The sequence below is a fragment of the Somniosus microcephalus genome, chromosome 31 (genome assembly GCF_052327205.1).
Source record: "Somniosus microcephalus isolate GS21.2 chromosome 31, FLI_Smic_1.0, whole genome shotgun sequence".
Taxonomy (NCBI): domain Eukaryota; kingdom Metazoa; phylum Chordata; class Chondrichthyes; order Squaliformes; family Somniosidae; genus Somniosus; species Somniosus microcephalus.
In genome coordinates, this window is record NC_141017.1 from 9,362,224 (window position 1) to 9,381,695 (window position 19,472).

Sequence of the window (19,472 nt, forward strand, 5' to 3'; positions counted from 1 at the left end):
AGAAAGGACGGCCTCTAAGTACAGTGTGTCGCCCTGATCTTGTGTGCACTGCCTCCCATGGTGGAATATCCTGGCCAGTGTGTCGCCATGATCTGGTGTGCAATGCCTCCCATGGTGGAATAGCTTGGCCAGTGTGTTAAGTGCAGAATGTGCAATTGATGCTCATGCCTGTCCCATAGCTGCTGGATGAAGGCTGGCCATTAGAGCTTTCAGGTCCCTTTGCCCATAATGTGAGGTGCACATGCAAGGATGAGGAGGTCACTGGAAAGGGTACTCACCCTGACAATGCGTGTGAGGTCATTTAACTTTTTGCGGCATTGGGCACCGCTCCTGGGGACGTCGCTGTTGGCTGACAGCTTGGTGGCGACATGCCTCCAGGCTCTCCTGTAGACGCGGACCGTCGCCTTCTTGCCATTGTCCGGGTACAAAACATGGCGCCTCTTCTCCACAGCAGCAATCAGCACACTCAGATCATGCTCTGAGAAGTGCTGCGCACGTTCACGGGCCTTCTCCATGTCTTCAGGCGCTATTTGGGTCCAGCAGCAGTGTTCAGGCCGAGCTGGAGGGCTCCACTATCCAGGGCGTGGCAGCAGACACAGTCGACCCTTCCCCCTTAAGAGCTGGCCGGCGCCAGGGTGTCTGCTGACAATCACGAGATGGCCGCACCTGCGCTGCGCCCGGCCTCGGCGCTATCGATCACCACCTCCGGCTTAGCGCCCAAAGAGTGGCGTCCAGCAGCAGTTTTAGCGCTCGCCCGAACTCCTAGGGCGAAGCTAATGAATATCGGCGAAGTGGCATCGATTTGGCGGCGGCCGCAAACTTTAGCGGACGCCCCACTTTAGCGCCCCAAAAGTGGCGTCAATGAATTTCTAGGCCAAGGTGTTTTATAAGTATATTAAGGGCAAGAGGATAACCAGGGAAAGAGTAAGGCCCATTAGGGACCAAAGTGGCAATCTGTGTGTAGAGCCGGAAGATGCGGGTGAGGTTTTAAATGAATATTTTGCATCTATGTTCACTAGAGAAGGACAATGTAGGCGTAGCCATCAGGTAGGGGGATTGTGATATACTTGAACAAATTAGTATTGAGATGGAGGAGGTACTAACGGTTTTAGCGGGTTTAAAGGGGATAAATCCCCAGGCCCTAATGAGATGTATCCCAGGCTGCTGTGTGAGGCAAGGGAGGAGATTGCAGGGGCTCTGACACAAATTTTCAGAACCTCTCTGGCCACAGGGAAGGTGCCAGAGGACTGGAGAACAGCTAACGTAGTACCATTATTCAAGAAGGGTAGTAGGGATAAACCAGGGAATTACAGGCCAGTGCGTCTAACATTAGTGATAGGGAAATTATTGGAAAAAATTCTGAGGGACAGAATTAGTCTCCACTTGGAGAAGCAAGGATTAATCAAGGATAGTCAGCATGGCTTTGTCAGGCGGAGATCATGTCTAACCAATTTAATTGAATTTTTCGACGGGGTGACTAGGTGTGTGGATGAGGGTAGTGCAGTTGATGTAGTCTACATGGACTTCAGTAAGGCTTTTGGCAAAGTCCCGCATGGGAGACTGGTCAAGAAGGTAAGAGCCCATGGGATCCAGGGCAATTTGCCACATTGGATCCAAAATTGGCTTAGTGGCAGGAGGCAGAGGTTGATGGTCGAAGGTTGTTTTTGTGACCGGACGCCTGTGTCCAGTGGTGTACCGCAGGGATCGGTGCTGGGTCGTTTGCTGGTTGTAGTGTACATTAATGATTTAGATATGAATGTAGGAGGTATGATCAGTAAGTTCGCAGATGACACAAAAATTGGTGGAGTGGTAAATAGTGAGGAGGGAAGCCTCAGGCTACAGGACGATGTAGACGGGTTGGTTGGTGGGCAGAACAGTGGCAAATGGAATTTAACCCTGAAAAGTGTGAGGTGACGCATTTTGGGAGGTCTAACAAGGCATGGGAATACACAGTGAATGGTAGGACCCTAGGAAGGACAGAGGATCAGAGGGACCTTGGTGTGCATAGATCCCTGAAGGCAGCAGGACAGGTAGATAAGGTGGTTAAAAAGGCATATGGGATACTTGCCTTCATTAGCCGAGGCAGAGAGTATAAGTGCAGGGAGGTTATGATGGAGCTGTATAAAACGCTAGTTAGGCCACAGCTGGAATAAAAGGGACAGTGGCAGCATGGTTACAGAATTTGCTAGGTGACAGGAAACAGAGAGTATTGGTGAACAGTTGTTTTTCGGACTGGAGGAAGGTATACAGTGGTGTTCCACAGGGGTCAGTTCTAGGACCACTGCTTTTCTTGATATACATTAATGACTTGGACGTGGGTTTACAGGGCACAATTTAAAAATTTGCATATGACACAAAACTTGGAAGTATAGTGAACAGTGAGGAGGATAGTGTTAGATTTCAGGAAGACATAGGCAGGCTGGTGAAATGGGCGGACACATGGCAGATGAAATTTAATGCAGAAAAATGTGAAGTGATACATTTTGGGAGAAAGAATGAGGAGAGCGCATATAAACTGAAGGGTACAATCCTGAAACGGGTGTACAAACAGAGAGACCTGGGGGTATGTGTGCACAAATCGTTGTAGGTGGCAGGGCAGGTTGAGGAAGCATTTAAAAAGACTTACGGGATCCTGGGCTTAATGAATAGAGGTATAGGGGGTGATTTTCATTCAGATGTCAGGAAGGAGGCGGAACTACAACTTTCAAGGGTTGTAGTCCTGCCTCCATCGAGATGCGGCCAATCCACGTGATTTTAACTTGATTGACCTTGTTGAGCCCACCCAGCGGGCTCAGCAGGCCAATTAAGGGCCACCCGGCAATAGGTGACGTCAGACTGAAATTTCATCTGTCAAGACATTTTGACAGATGAATTATCAGTGTTTCACAGCTGTTTGAAGCTGTCAAACACTGACAGTCTTACTTCTAACCTGAGTCCTTCTACACAGACTCAGTTAGAAATCTCACCGGCACAGAAAGCTGCAGGCTGTCACTTTTGACAGTTCACAGCCATTCTGCTTTCTGTGCCGGTTAGATGATGGACTCCCGAAACCTAGAGGAAGGAAGGCTGAAAAGGTAAGTACAGGTAATTTAAACTTCTTTACACACTTTAGACACACCAAACACACTTACCTTTGCATTCATGCACCCACCACTCACCTGAACACCGACATCTCGACCCCTCCAAGTCCTTCAACCCGACGGCCCAACTCCTCTAACTTGGCATGGTTTGGAGCCATCGGGAATCCCACACGTCAAGCTTTAAAATAGGGATTAGGCTAAAAACTGCCTGTTAACTACCTGTTAACAGGCAGTTAATTGGCACTAATCCCTTCCCGCATCGGGTAGGCGGGTCCCAGTGCGGGGCGGGTACCCGCCTCCTTTGAAACTTACATGGAGGCGGGTTGGGGGCGGGATGGTGTCGGGACCCCCGAATTCGGGACTTTAACCCCCCGCACGCCTCCAGTCCCGACTCCACGGGTCAATGAAAATGGACCCCATAGAGTACAAAAGTGTGGAAATTGTGATGAACCTGTATTAAACACTGGTTCGGCCCCTGGAGTACTGTGTCCAATTCTGTGCACCGCACTTTAAGAAGGATGTTAAGGCCTTAGAAAGGGTTCAGAAAAGATTTACGAGAATGATTCAGGAATGAGGGACTTCAGTTACATTGATAGACTGGAGAAGCTGGAGTTCTCCTTGGAGCAGAGAAGATGGAGAGGAAATTTTATAGAGGTGTTCAAAATCATGAGGGGTCTGGACAGAATAGATAGAGAGAAAATGTTCCCATTGGCAGAAGGGTCGAGAACCAGAGGACACAGATTCAAGGTGATAGGCAAAAGGACCAAAGGTGATGTAAGAATAAAAAATTTTACGCAGCGAGAGGTTAAGATCTGGAATGCACGGCCTGAACAGATGGTGGAGGCAAATTCAATCGCAACTTTCAAAAGGGAGTTGGATAAGTATCTGAAGGAAAGAAATTTGCAGGGCTACGGGGAAAGGTCAGGGGAGTGGGAATAGCTGAGAGTCGGCATGGGCTCAACGGGCCGAATGGCCGCCTTCCATGCTGTAACCATTCTTTGATTCTATGATGCTATGCTGAACCTTTATAATCACTGGTTAGGTCTCAGCTGGAGTATTGTGGCTAATTCTGCGCACCACACTTTAGGAAGCATATCAAGGCCTTGGAGAGGATGCAGAGCAGATTGGCCTCCTTCTGTGCTATATGATTCTATGAATCTATATAACTACAAAAGGTGCATTTAGCATTCTCAGGGCAGATAATGAAGTCCGTTGGGCCAAGTATAGAGCATATAGGAAAGCTGTGGCAAAAGAGATTAGAAAGACTGAGGGAGTATGAGAGAAAAATAACTAAAACATAAAGGGCAGTAAAAGGCTTTTTATAGACACATTGGGAGGGAGAGGATAGACAGTATGGGGTTGGGTCACTAAGAGATGGAGGTGGTGTGAGTGAGAGAGGGGCAGAGTTACTAAATTAGGACTTTGCATGATTTTTCAAGGTGGATGAATTTTGGGACTGTACAACAGGGTGTAAGACAGATAATGGAGATTACTATTCAAAAAGAGATGGTACTAAAGAACTTACTGAAACCCAAGGACCTTACTGACCGACAAGGATCCTGGGGGATCTGGGACAGAAATTCTGAAAGCTCTGATTATAAGAAAGCAATGGGATAACATTTGGACAGGTTCAATATGGTGGTCGATGCACTTTGTTAGATTTCTGTCCAGGCAGTGAGAGTGAAAATTACCTTACTGTGTGATGCAAAACACTACTCACTTGGTAGTTGAAGCATAATCTGTACCATCCACCCAGCGCCACTTCCCTTCTTCAACACTGTCATGGAGTCCAATCCAATGATCAATTTGTATATTCCTTTGTAAATATACCTGTCAGGTAAATACCAATGTAGCTATGTTAGCGGATTTCTTAGTGGTTACTGTCGGAAGAAAGGGTTGTCATTCCAGCAACAATAACTTCGCTTATGATTCACACATGATTATTTTTTTATAATAACAAGCTTTGTTACACTGACTGATTTGGTCTTCCATTTATATTATATAACATGCAAATAATTCAACCTGTTTCCCAGGCTCCGACCACCTCGAGAGCACGCTCTGACCAACACAAGTCCTGGAGTGACCAGATCCTGCCCACCAGGTCCTGGCTCCTGACCCTCGAGAACACGAAGAAGTTAAAGGGAACCTGGTTCTATTCTTATACTATAATGCCACCTTGGCCTGTGCCTACATAATACGTAGGTACCAATATATAGTTTGCACGTTTAGCTGAGCTTGCATTTTTAGGCATTTATTCAGCTTATCTCTTTCAGCCTTTGCCTTTGTGCTACAAGTTTTGTTTATAGTACACTAAGTGTTTAGGACAAATGTTTATCCTGTTCCCTAGACCTGGGTGTATTCCTTCTCTGCCTTTGTGTTTCCAAACTGTCTGTTGTTCATGTATAGTCAAGATTAAGATTTCCCCTTTCTCTCACATTTGCTCTACCGCTAAAAATGCTAAAAGAAAGGAATGCTGGGATAGATTGACTTTTAAATTATCTTGAAACATTCTAATGATCTATATCAAAAAATTATCACAGAACTTAATTCGAAGCATATCCATATCACATTGTAGTGTATGACAGGAGATAGTTAAAGCACATTTATCCCACTGCATGTTTTGACAAGAGTTAATTAAAAGTAAGGGATAATTTCTCAGGTCTCCTGCTGTAACTGTGGTGGAAGTTTGGTGAAAATCTTGAAGAAATGGTGTAAACAGCCATTTAAGAACATAAGAAATAGGAGCAGGAGTCGGCCATTCATCCCCTCGAGCCTGCTCTGTCATTCAATAAAATCATGTCTGATCTTCTACCTCAACTCCACCTTCCCGCCCTATCCCCATATCCCTTGATTACCTTAATACAGAAGCAAAATACTCCGAATGCTGGAAATCTGAAATAAAAACAGAAAATGCTGGAAATATTCAGTAGGTCAGGCAGCATCTGTGGAGAGAGAAACGAAGTTAACGTTTCAGGTCGATGACCCTTCATCAGAACTGGAAAAAGCTGGAGATGGAACAGGTTTTTAAGCAAATGTAGGAGCAGGGAAAGGGGGGAGGGGATGAAAGAACAAAAGGGAAGGTCTGTGATAGGGTGGAAAGCAGGAGAGATTAAGAGACAAAAGGGATGATGGTGCAAGGCAAAAGGAGATGGTAATGGGACAAGTTAAGAAACAAAAGATGGCTCGAGATGAAGTGTAAATGGCGATGCCGGAATGAAAGACAGATGCCATGTGAGAGAGAGAAAACAAATGGGGAAAAAAAAAATGGGGGCAGAGGTTATGGTCTGAAATTGTTGAACTCGATGTTGAGTCCAGAAGGCTGTAAAGTGCCTAATCGAAAGATGAGGTGCTGTTCCTCGAGCTCACGTTGAGCTTCATTGGAACAGTGTAAGAGGCCGAGGACAGTGAGGTCTGAGTGGGAGTGGAGCGGAGAATTAAAGTGACAAGCGACCGGAAGCTCAGGGTCACCCATACGGACTGAACGGAGGTGTTCTGCAAAGCGGTCACCCAATCTGCGTTTGGTCTCCCCAATGTAGAGGAGACCGCATTGTGAGCAGCAAATACAGTATACTAGATTGCAAGAAGTACAACTAAATCGCTGTTTCTCCTGGAAGGAGTGTTTGGGGCCCTGGACAGTGGGAAGGGAGGAGGTAAAAGGGCATGTGCTTGCACGGGAATATGCTGGACGAAGGGGAAGGGGTGTTGGGGGTGATAGAGGAGTGGACCAGGGTGCCACGGAGGGAGCGGTCCCTTTGGAACGCTGAAAGGGGAGGTGAGGGGAAGATATGTTTGGTGGCGGGATCACACTGGAGGTGGCAGAAATGGCGGAGGATGATCCGTTGGATGTGAAGACTGGTGGGGTGAAAGGTGAGGACAAGGGGAACCCTAGCGTGGTTCCGGGAGGGAGGGGAAGGGGTGAGAGCAGAAGTGCGGGAAATAGAATGAACACGGTCAAGGGCCGTGTCAACCACAGTAGAGGGGAATCCTTGGTTGAGGAAAAAGGAAGACATGTCGGAAACACTAGCATGGAAGGTGGCATCGTCTGAGCAGATGCTGCAGAGATGAAGAAACTGGGAGAATGGAATAGAGTCCTTACAGGAAGTGGGGTGGGAGGAAGTGTAGTCCAGGTAGCTGTGAGAGTCAGTGGGCATGTAGTGAATGTTTGTCATTAGCTTATCATCCGAGATGGTGATAGAGAAGTTGAAGAAGGGAAGGGAAGAGTCGGAGATGGACCATGTGAAGGTGAGGGAAGGGTGGAAATTGGAAGCAAAGTGAATGAAATTTTCTAGTTCAGGGTGAGAGCAGAAAACGGCACCGATACTGTCATCAATGTACCGGAAAAAGAGGTGAGGGAGGGGACCTGAGTAGGACTGGAACAAAGAATGTTCCACATAAACCACGAAAAGGCAGGCATAGCTAGGACACATGCGGGTTCAGACCATAACCTCTGCCCCATCTTCCTTTTTTTCCCATTTTTTCTCTCTCTCACGCAGCAGCTGTCTTTCATTCTGCCATCGCCATTTACACTTCATCTGGAGCCATCTTTTGTTTCTTAACTTGTCCCATTACCATCTCCTTTTGCCTTGCACCATCATCCCTTTTGTCTCTTAATCTCTCCTGCCTTCCATCCTATCACAGACCTTCCCTTTTGTTCTTTCCTCCCCTCCCCCCTTTCCCTGCCCCTACACTTGCTTAAAAACCTGTTCCATCTCCAGCTTTTTCCAGTCCTGACGAAGGGTCATTGACCTGAAACGTTAACTTTGTTTCTCTCTCCACAGATGCTGCCTGACCTGCTGAGTATTTCCAGCATTTTCTGTTTTTATCCCTTGATTACCTTAATATCCAAAAATTTATCGATCTCTGTTTTGAATACACTCAACGACTGAGCATCCATAGCTCTCTGGGGTAGAGAATTCCAAAGATTCATAATCCTCTGAATGAAGAAATTTCTCCTCATCTCAGTCCTAAATAGCTGACCCCTTATTCTGAGACTGTGACCCATAGTTCAAGAGTGCCCAGCCAGGGGTAACATCCTCTCAGCATGTACCCTGTCAAAACCCTTAAGAATTTTATGCATTTCTCATTCTTCTAGGGAATATAGGCCTAGTCTCCTCAATCTCTACTCATAGAACAATCCTCCCATCGCAGGAATCAGTCTGGTAAACTTTCATTGCACTCCCTGTAAGGCAAGTATATCTTTTCCTAAGTAAGGAGACCAAAACTGTACATGGTACTCCATGTGTGGTGTTACCAAGGCTTTATATAATTGCAGTAAGACTTCTTTACTCTTATACTCCAATCCTTTTTGTAATAAATGCTAACATACCATTTGCTTTCCTAATTGCTTGCTGTACTTGCATGTTAACTTTCTGTGATCCGTGTACAAGGACACCAAAGTCCCTCTGAATAGCAACATTTCCCAATCTCAACATTTAAAAAATATTCTGCTTTTCAAATTTTCCTACCAAAGTGGATAACTTCACATTTCTCCACATTGGGCCAGAACATGGCAGATGGAATACATTCATTTAACCTGTCTATATCCCTTTGCAGCCTCTTTGTGTCCTCCTCACAACTTACTTCCCCACTTAGCCTTGTTTCATCAGAAAACTTGGATACAGTACACTCGGTCCTCTCATCTAAGTCATTAATGTAGATTGTAAATAGCTGAGGCCCAAGCACTGATCCTTGCGGTATCCCACTAGTTACAGTCTGTCATCCCGAAAATGAACTGTTTATTCCTACTTTCTGTTTTCTGTCCGATAACTATTCTTCAATCCATGCTAATATATTACCCCCAGTCCCATGAGCCCTAATTTTCATGTGTGGCTTTTTGAAAATCCAAATACACTATATCCATTGGTTCCACCTTATCTACTACCTTGCTAGTTACAACCTCAAAACACTCAGATTTGCCAAACACGATTTCCCTTTCATAAATCCGTGCTGACTCCACCCACTCATATTATGATTTTCTAAGTACCCTGTTACCACGTCCCGAATAATAGATTCTAGCATTTTCCCTACTACTGATGTCAGACTAACTGGTTTGTAGTTCTCCGTTTTCTCTCTCCCTCCTTTCTTGAACAGCGGGGTTACATTTACTACCTTCCAATCCGTGGGGACTGTTCTAGAATCAAGGGAATTCTGGAAGATCAAAACCAATGCATCCATTATCTCTATAGCCACCTCTCTTAAAACCCGACGGTGTAGGCCATCAGGTCTAGGGGATTTGATGGCTTTTAGTCCCATTAATTTCTCTAGTACTATTTCTTTGCTAATACTCCTTTCTTTAAGTTCCTCATTCTCACTAGACCCTTGGTTTCCCATTATTTATGGAATGTTTTTTGTGCCTTCCATGAAGACAGATACAATGTATTTGTTTAATTCCTTATTCCCCATTATAATTTCTCCTTTCTCTGCCTGCAAGGGACCCACATTTACTTTCACTGATCACTTCCTTTTGACATACCTATGGAAGCTTTTACAACCTGATTATATGACCCTTGCTAGTTTACTCTCATGTTCTCTTTTGTCTCTCTATCAATTTCTTGGTCATCCTTTGCTGAACTCTAAAATCCTCCCAATCCACAGGCTTACTACTTTTTGGCAATATTATAAGCCTCTTCCTTTCATCTAATACTATCTTTAACTTCTCTTGTTAGCCACGATTGAACCAATTTGCCTGTGGGGTTTTTATTCCTTCAGGTAATGTATATTTGTTGCAAATTATGAATGGTTTCTTTGAATTGTTTGCCATTGCTTATCTACCGTCAAATATTTGAACCTAGTTTCCTAATCTATCTTCGTCGACTTGTCCCCATACCTACATGGTTTGCTTTGTTCAGATTTAAGATCCTAGTCTGGGACTTAACTAAACCTCTCTCAAACTCAATATAAAATTCTGTCATATTATAATCACTCTCCCCAGAGGCTCCTTTACTACAAGGTTATTAATTAACCCTGTCTCGTTGCACAATACTAGATCTGAAATAGCTTGTTCCCTTGTTGGTTCCTCGACATACTGGTATAGAAAACTATCTTAAATGCATCCCATGAACTCATGCTCTGCAGTATTACTGTAAATTCGGTTTGCCCAGTCTATATGAAAATTAAAGTCCCCCATGATTACTATATAACCCTTGATGCATGAACCTCTAATTTCCCGATTTATACTCTGTCCAACGCTAAACCTACTGTTCAGGGGCCCATAATCTATTCCCACCAGTGTTTTCTGACCCTTGTTGTTCCTTAGCTCCATTCAAAGTGATTCTACATCTTGATTTTACGAGCTACGATCCTTCTCTCTACTGTCTATATCCCATCCTTTATTATCATTATAGCCATTTCTACGAGTGTCCTGTGCATCTCTTGGAATTTTAACCCCCAAAAACAGGTGGATTTGGGTCAGGTGGGATGTTAAAATGTTCAAATCACAAACCTGAACCAAACACGCCTCAAACCCGCCCACTTCTGGGTTTAACAGAGGCTCCCAGGAGGTGGGTTGATCATTTAAATATTATAATGAGGCTGCATGCCTTAGATTTAATCTCCATTTTAAATTTAACGTGGTAGCTAAAGGGAGGCGAGGACTGTTGGATCCAGCAGGTAAATGCCTTACAAGTGCCTTTCTAATTACCTGCTGGATCCAGCTCACTTACTTCCCCATACCTCCTACCCCCCCACGATTGAACACCCCCCTTCAGCCACAAGCTCCCACCAAGTTGACCCTTCCGATCTCCCCACACTCCCCAGTGCCTGCGATCTCCCCGCCGGCCTCGGATCACCACCCCCCGGACTTTGTGATCCCTCCCTCTGGCCCCACGATGTACCTCTGGACAACCTGCCTGTAGTGTATGTACTTTGCAGAAGGAACTATATTCTGCAGCCCCTGTATAATGCAGTACCAGTAGTGACCACCCCTGTATATAAGCCTGTGTAGTAACTTTGCATAGTTAGTTCCAGTTTGTCTCCACTCAGTAAAGACCTGTTATAACCAACTCCTGCAGTCCATGTCTCAATTACACACGGACATAATACTGGCGACGAGCAGATCCGAACTTACCTACAGTCTGCACCATCTCATGGGGATCCATCCCTGAAGCGAAGTTGCCAGAGGTCGAGGCCAGAAGGAAGAAAGAAAAACAAAACAAACAGAAGAAACGGGCGTCGACTGTGGGCAACCGCCTCTGATTCATCGGAGTTGAAGATTTGCAGGAGAGGCTGTTGAGAGCGGGGCTTGGTTATCCTGTCGATGGTGTTCCAGCTAATCGGGCTGGTGGCAGGTAGTACACTGATCCTTCCTGGGCTGCGGCGGGCTAGAGCTCGATCGGGTGGCTTTTCAACGGGGCCGAGCAGCGTTGTCGGGAAGAGGAGAGAGAGAGAGAGGGTGGAGCACACAGGGCACGGCCGGTACTACGAAGCCGGGCAGCGTACAGACCCGAGAAGAGGGAGGAAAGTGTCCCGTAGGGTTGCTCCGACGACGGGGAAAAAGAAATGAGAAGCGCAGAAAGCCGCGAGGAGCTGCAGTTTGCCACGGGAACCGCGGAGAGCGGCGTTAGCAGCAGCGCGGGGGGAAGTGCGCGAAGACCATAGGGCGTCGCCATCAAGGCATAAAACGCCAGCAACAGCACTAGCAGCGGCGGAGAAGACGGAAAGTGCGGGAGGCGCCATTTTGTTAAATTGGTGAAGAAGGCAAAGCGCGGGAGGCGCCATCTTAGATTTCCAAGATGCCGAAGACTGGCAATATCACTGCCTTCGATAATGCAATAGAAGACTGGACCACGTATGTGGAAAGAGTCGAAGTATATTGCGAGGCAAACGAAGTAGCCGATGAGAAAAAGGAATCGGTACTACTAAACTTAATGGGCGGAAGAACGTACGGCCTATTGCGGAACCTGATTACTCCAGCCAAACCGATAGCGAAGAGTTTTAACGAAATTGTTGATATCCTACAGGAACACCTGAATCCTACACTGCTGCTGATAGCAGAAATATTTAAATTCCACAGGAGAAATCAGCATAAAGATGAGAGCAATGCTGATTACCTTACGGAACTACACAAGCTATCAAAGCACTGCCAGTTTGGAGCAGGACTGACAGATACTCTACGGGACAAATTTGTCTGTGGACTCCTGAGTGAAGGAACCCAGAAGAGGTTACTCTCAGAGAAAGAGCTGATGCTAGATAAGGCTTTCAGCATGGCAGTATCATACGAAGCAGCAGCAAGGGGAGCTGCAGAAATACAGCAAAAGCCACAGGAATACGGCACCCACGAAATGACACGGGGATTTGAAAAATGTTATCGCTGCGGCAGAACAACCCATGACCAGAAGGACTGCTGGTCCAAGGACAAAATATGCAGGCAATGCGGAAAGATGGGACACATTGCACGAGTTTGCAGGTCTGGGAAGAAGACTAACGACAACAAAAAGGCTACTAAGGAACAGTACAGGAATGTACAAAAGATGACGGACAGTAATTGCGAAGACCAGATGAGCGATAGTGAATCCGGGAACAAGAGACTAAGCTGTCTCAAACTTCACAACGTAATCGCAAAAGAGGATCACCGAACCATTTGGGTCACCCTCACGATAGCAGGGTCCCAAGTCAAAATGGAATTGGATACAGGATCAGCCCTGACCGTCATGAATCGACGAGACTACGAGCGGCTATTCTCACACATACCCTTGAAAGAGACATCCATTGTCTTGAAGACGTATACGGGGCAAAAAGTATACCCCAGAGGGAAAATAAGGGTGCCTGTCGAATACAACGGCAAGGAAATACAGAAATTGTATCTGTACATACTGCAAGATGGTGGACCACCGTTATTGGGAAGTGAATGGATCAGAAAGATAACTTTAGACTGGCATTCCATTCAGGCACTGACGGTGGCTGGTAAAAAGGATGACGACGGCACACCTGGCCGATTGTCAAAAATCTTTGCTAACGCCAAAGAGGTATTTCAACAGGAACTGGGAACTCTTAAACGCGTAACCGCCTCGATAAAAATAGAAGAGAATGCAATTCCCAAGATTTTCAAAGCAAGACCGGTACCATATGCAATTCGCCCAGCCGTCGAGGCAGAGCTGGAGAATCTGGAGAATGCAGGCGTGTTATCTAAGGTAGACTGGAGCGAGTGGGCGACACCCATCATTCCTGTCATGAAGAAAACGTTAAACAATAAGTCTGAGGAGCCAAGGAAGGTTCGCATCTGTAGGGACTTCAAGGTGACGGTGAACCCAATCCGTCACACAGTACAATATCCTCTCCCGAGGATAGAAGATATTTTCGCCTCACTATCTGGAGGGAAGCGTTTTACAAAAATTGACCTAGCACAAGCATATTTGCAGATGGAGGTTCAAGAATCCTCTAGGAAGTATCTCACGATAAACACTCACAAAGGTCTTTACCAGTATAATCGACTGGTATTCGGAGTAGCATCAGCTCCGGCGATATGGCAAAGAGCGATGGAACAAGTCCTGCAAGGGATTCCGAGGACTCAGTGTTACTTGGACGACATCCTAGTGACAGGTGAAGATGACAGTGAACACCTTGCCAACCTAGAGCAGGTGCTCACTAGACTAAGAGAACATGGGCTACGAGCCAATCGCCCAAGTTCGAGTTTTTTAAGAAACAAATATCATATTGTGGCCACGTGATTGATGAAGGGGGGTTACATAAGTCCCCTGACAAAATTGAAGCGGTAGTTAAGGCTCCAGCACCTGAAAATGTGTCGCAACTGAGGTCATTCCTCGGATTGGTGAATTACTACCATAAGTTTTTGCCGAATTTGTCCACAATTCTGCACCCACTGAACGCCCTACTACAAACTGGAGTAGCATGGAAATGGAGCGATGAATGTAGGTGGGCCTTTCAGAAGAGTAAAGACCTAATCACTTCAAGAGAAGTATTGGCTCACTACAACCCATCACTACCGATAAGACTGGCGTGTGATGCGTCTCCCTACGGCATTGGAGCGGTACTGACACATAAATTCCTTGATGGTTCAGAGAGGCCGATAGCTTTTGCGTCACGCTCGTTAATTTCAGCCGAGCGTAACTACGCCCAGATTGACAAAGAGGCCCTCAGCCTGGTGTGGGAGGGTGAAGAAGTTCAATCACTACCTGCACGGTCAGAAATTTACTCTACTAACTGATCATCAACCTCTTGTCTCCATTTTCAACTCTCAGAAGGGCGTCCCGATAATGACAGCACAACGGCTACAGAGGTGGTCCCTTTTCCTAGGGGCACACCAATATGACATCGAGTACAAAGGAACTAAACAGCATGGGAATGCTGATGGATTGTCGCGCCTACCGTTGCCGACGGTGGAAGAAGCACCTGCAGTGGATCCAGTGGAGATATTCCACTCGACCATAGTCGAATGTCTACCTGTGACGAATGCAAACATAGAAAAGGAAACACGAAATGACCCAACACTCTCCTGGGTCTATGATTTAACGGTGAAGGGATGGCCAGCACATGGCGAACCACTGTTGCCAGCATTCTCGCCGAGAAGAGAACAGCTGTCAGTGTGTAGAGGAACCTTGATGTGTGGATCCAGAGTAGTAATTCCACCCAAATTGAAGGATAGAGTGCTCAATGAGCTTCATGAGGGTCATCTGGGAGGGGTAAAAATGACGAACTTAGCCAGAGCGTTTGTGTGGTGGCCGGGAATCGATAGAGAAATCGAAGAGATGACCAAGAGCTGTACAGGATGTCAGAAGGTCCAAAACGCCCCACCACAAGCCCCTCTACATCCATGGGAGTGGCCCTCATCTCCATGGCAAAGGGTGCACATTGATTTTGCTGATCCATTTATGGACTCGATGTTTTTAATTGTGGTGGATGCACATTCAAAGTGGCCAGAGGTAATAAAAATGTCCTCAACCACCACAGAAAAAACTATCACAGTCTTACAAACCATATTTGCCAGAAATGGGCTGCCTGAACAGATTTGCTCCGACAACGGACCACAGTTTGTGTCTGAAGAATTCCGGAGGTTCTTAAAGAACAATGGTGTTAAGCATTACACATCCGTCCCATATCATCCAGCCACCAATGGATTGGCTGAGAGGTTCGTTCAAACATTCAAGAAGGCTATCAAGGCAATGTGTAATGAAGACATACCCCTACAACACAAGGTGGATAACTTCTTGTTTGCCTACCAGAATGCGACACATGCGGTTACCAACCAAACTCCAGCCATGATGTTCTTCAATCGAAGACTACGATGCCGCTTGGATTTGGTTAAGCCAAACATCAGAAGAGATGTGGAGAACAGGCAGTTTCAGAATATGAATGAAAGGCCGACCAGGAGTTTTAAGATAGGTCAACCAGTTTTGGCCCGGGACTACCGCACAGAGAAATGGCAGCCAGGAACGATCTGCACACAGCAAGGACCTCTAATGTATACCGTGGACGTTGGAGAGAGCATTGTAAGACGCCATGCTGACCAGATTCTAGAGTCACTGGAAAACGTCAATTCCACACCACGATCCGATACACCTGGTGATGAAACCGAAGTACCAATTGCATCGACCTCAGAATCGGGAATATTGGAAGCAGACGAACCCAACAACGACGTTGATTCCGAATCAACTCTGCCAGGAGAACCTGATACCCCAAAGAGGCGTTATCCAGACAGAATCAGGAAGCCTCCTCAAAGACTGAACTTATAATTGCTTAACTTCAGCTAATGTATATGACAACTGTAATTGTAAATATGTTGTTTAATTATTAATCGAATGTTATGTACTGTTTAGCTAAAAGGGGAGGAATTGTAGTGTATGTACTTTGCAGAAGGAACTATATTCTGCAGCCCCTGTATACTGCAGTACCAGTAGTGACCACCCCTGTATATAAGCCTGTGTAGTAACTTTGCATAGTTAGTTCCTGTTTGTCTCCACTCAGTAAAGACCCGTTATAACCAACTCCTGCAGTCCGTGTCTCAATTACACACGGACATAATACTGCCCAATGTGTCTGCGCCCCCACTGATGCCCACCCCCAACTATGATTCCGCGTCCCACTCCCACCCCCACAATGTGTCTCCGGCCCCCCCAATGTCTCCGACTTCCCGATCGATCCACGGCCACCGACCCACGATCCCTCCCTCCCTCCTCTCCACTCCCCGGCTGTGGCCTGGTGCCGCAGGCCATCCCGTCCGACATGCAGCCTCTCAACCTAGCGGGCTGCGGCCAGGAAACTGAGACAAAAAATGTTAATAAGGCTCTGCCGTTAAATTCGGCAAAGTCTGGGGGAAACCCGTTCTTCATGGTTTCCCGAAAGCAAAACAGCACCCCCCACCCCGGTTCCTCCCAACCTCCGAGCTAATATCAAGCCTATATGTCTAGCACACTGGAATTGGCTCACACATTTCTGAGTCTACTATAAATATTTTTCAGAGTTTGCTGGATTCAGGCTAAATCCCAGAGGACTGGTAAATAGCAAACGTGGCTAAAATCTCCAAACAATGGGGTGAAGCACCACCTCTATTATAGACATGTAAGTCCTACTTCCATTGTTGGGAAAGTGTCTGAATGTATTATGAGTGATAACATAAGGGAGTATCTTGAGGGGCAAGACACAATCCAAGATAGTCAGCATGGTTTTAGGAGTGGGATGTTATGCTTGACTAATTTATTTACATTCTTTTAGCAGATGGCAGACCTAGTAGATAGGAGAGGCCATGGATGTTATCTACTTGGATATGACAAAGGCCTTTGACACGGAATAGGCTACTACATTAGGTCCAAGGCCATGGGATGGATGGGAATGTACTAAAATGGAATGGCAAATGGTGGGTAGACAACAATGAGTAGTAGTGGATGGACAGGTATCTGGTTGGCAGCCAGTTACCGGTGGATGCCAGCAGGTTCAGTGTTGGGGCCACTGTTGTTTGGAATTTTTCTAAATGATTTTGAGGGAGGAATTGTGTCCAAAGTGTCCAACTTTGCAGACAGTACCAAATTAAGAGGAGGAAAATGATGAATATCAATGCGCACAAATTCAAAAATATCTTGACAAGCTCGATCAGTGGGCAGACAAATGGCAGATGCAGTTTAATACAGAGAAATGTAAGGTTATGAGATTTATCCCAGTGGCATTGGTTGATTTAGATTATGGGATAAATGGGAATGTATTTGATGTATTGGACCAGAAGAGAGATCCAGGCGTGAATCCAACAAATTGGCGATCGCCGTGGCCTGAGTGGCGTGAACAAACCTTTAACAAAGTTTCACAAATGATCCAGCAAATTATGAAGGTTGCACCTGATGGTCAATCTCAGTTGTGCTATTATTTGCTGGATTCTTTACATTGAAATAATGGTGTACGCCATGAATGCATCATTACTAGCGCGAACCCCCAGCAATTTCAGCCCATTATTTACAATGTAGGATTAACAACTGTAACAAACGATCTGCCGTAAATGAGACTGAAATATGACAGCCAGTGAATATAATAAACAGATAGCTCCTACCTGCTCCTCATCACTGTTAATGACAACAAGATTGGCATTCCTTGATTTACAGGATTCCTGGGCTTCATCCCAAGTTGTTTTACTTGATGAAAAATAATAAAGTTTTTGCTTGAATGGGCACCAATGGTCAGGATTCTGCAAACAAGGCAGATCTGTGAAGTAAAGAAATAGGAGGATAGAACAGATCAATGCATGTCTGGAGAGATGGTGCACAAGGGAGGGCTTTAGATTCCTGGGTCATTGGGACTGGTTCTGTGGGAGGTGGGACCTGTACAAGCTGGCTGGGTTGCACCTCAACAGGACCAGAAGCAATATCTTCGTGGGGGGTTTGCTATTGCTTTTGGAAAGGGTTTAAACTAGCTTGGCAGGGGGATGGGTACCTGAGCATAGATTCAGAAGGGAGAGAATGCAAACTAAAAATGGAAGGCACTAACTTGATTGACTTTTCTGGGTTAATTTATTTGGTGAGGTAACAGAGAGGGTTGATGAGGGCAATGCAGTTGACGTGGTGTACATGGACTTCCAAAAGGCGTTTGATAAAGTGCCTCATAATAGGCTTGCCAGCAATGTTCAAGCCCCTGGAATAAAAGGGACAGTGGGAGCACGGATACAAAATTGGCTAAATGACAGGAAACAGAGAGTAGTTGTGAACGGTTGTTTTTCGGACTGGAGGAAGTTATACAGTGGTGTTCCCCAAGGGCCGGTATTAGGACCACTGCTTCTCCTATTATATGTTAATGACGGGTTAAAGGGAACAATTTCAAAATTTGCAGATGGCACATAACTTGGAAGTACAGTGATCAGTGAGGAGGATAGTGATGGACTTCAAGAGGACATAGACAGGCTGGTGGAATGGGCGGACATGTGGCAGATGAAATATAATGCAGAAAGTGCAAAGTGATACATTTTGGTAGGAAGAACGAGGAGAGGCAATATAAACTAAAGGGTACAATCCTAAAGGGGGTGCACGAACAGAGAGACCTGGGGGTATGTGTGCACAACTCATTGAAGGTGGCAGGGCAGGTTGAGAAAGCAGTTAAAAAAGCATACGGGATTCTGGGCTTCATAAATAGAGGCATAGAATACAAAAGCAAGGAAGTTATGATGAACCTTTATAAAACACTGGTTCGACCTCAACTGGAGTATTGTGTCCAATTCTGGACACCGCACTTTGGGAAGGATGTGAGAGGGTGCAGAAAAGATTTATGAGAATGATTCCAGGGATGAGGAACTTCAGTTACATGGATAGACTACAGAAGCTGGGGTTGTTCTCCTTAGAGCAGAGAAGGTTGAGAGGAGATTTGATAGAGGTGTTCAAAATCATGAGGGGTCTGAACAGAGTAGAGAGAGAGAAACTGTTCCCATTGGCAGAAGGGTCAAGAACCAGAGGACACAGATTTATGGTGATTGGCAGAAGAACCAAAGGCAACATGAGGAAAAACATTTTTACACAGTGAGTGGTTAGGATCTGGAATGCACTGCCTGAAAGGGTGGTGGAGGCAGGCTCAATCGTGGCTTTTAAAAGTGAGTTGGATAAGTACCTGAAGGAAAATTTTTTGCAGGGTTACGGGTAAAGGGCGGGGGAGTGGGACGAGCTGAAGTGCTCTTGCAGAGAGCTGGCACGGGCTCAACAGGCCAAGTGGCCTCCTTCTGTGCTGTAACCATTCTATGAATTAGTAAGTGAATTTGGAAGGCAGAGGAAACAAATGGTAGTAAATAGACAACAAAAGAGTTTGTCAGTGCTTAATGGTATATACTTCAATGCAAGGAGTCTAGTGAATAAGGCAGATGAGCTGAGGGGACAGATAGACATGTGGAAGTATGATATCATAGCTATTACTGATAAATGACTGAAAGAAGGGCAGGAATGGCAGCTCAACATTCCTGGTTACAGGATTTTCAAA

At 45.8% G+C, this 19,472-nt stretch overlaps 1 protein-coding gene across 1 annotated transcript in view; it reads right to left on the reverse strand.

Annotated features, from left to right (window-relative positions):
• The window catches only part of LOC147097565 (C-type lectin domain family 4 member G-like), a 70,830-nt gene that overhangs the window by 14,676 nt on the left and 36,682 nt on the right, over positions 1-19,472 (reverse strand). Inside the window, exons 6-7 of the mRNA XM_085971408.1 lie at positions 17,569-17,720; positions 4,801-4,910 (exon numbers count right to left, since the gene is read on the reverse strand). Coding sequence (XP_085827534.1) covers positions 4,801-4,910; positions 17,569-17,720 — 262 coding nt within the window. The remainder of the gene's footprint in view (positions 1-4,800; positions 4,911-17,568; positions 17,721-19,472) is intronic.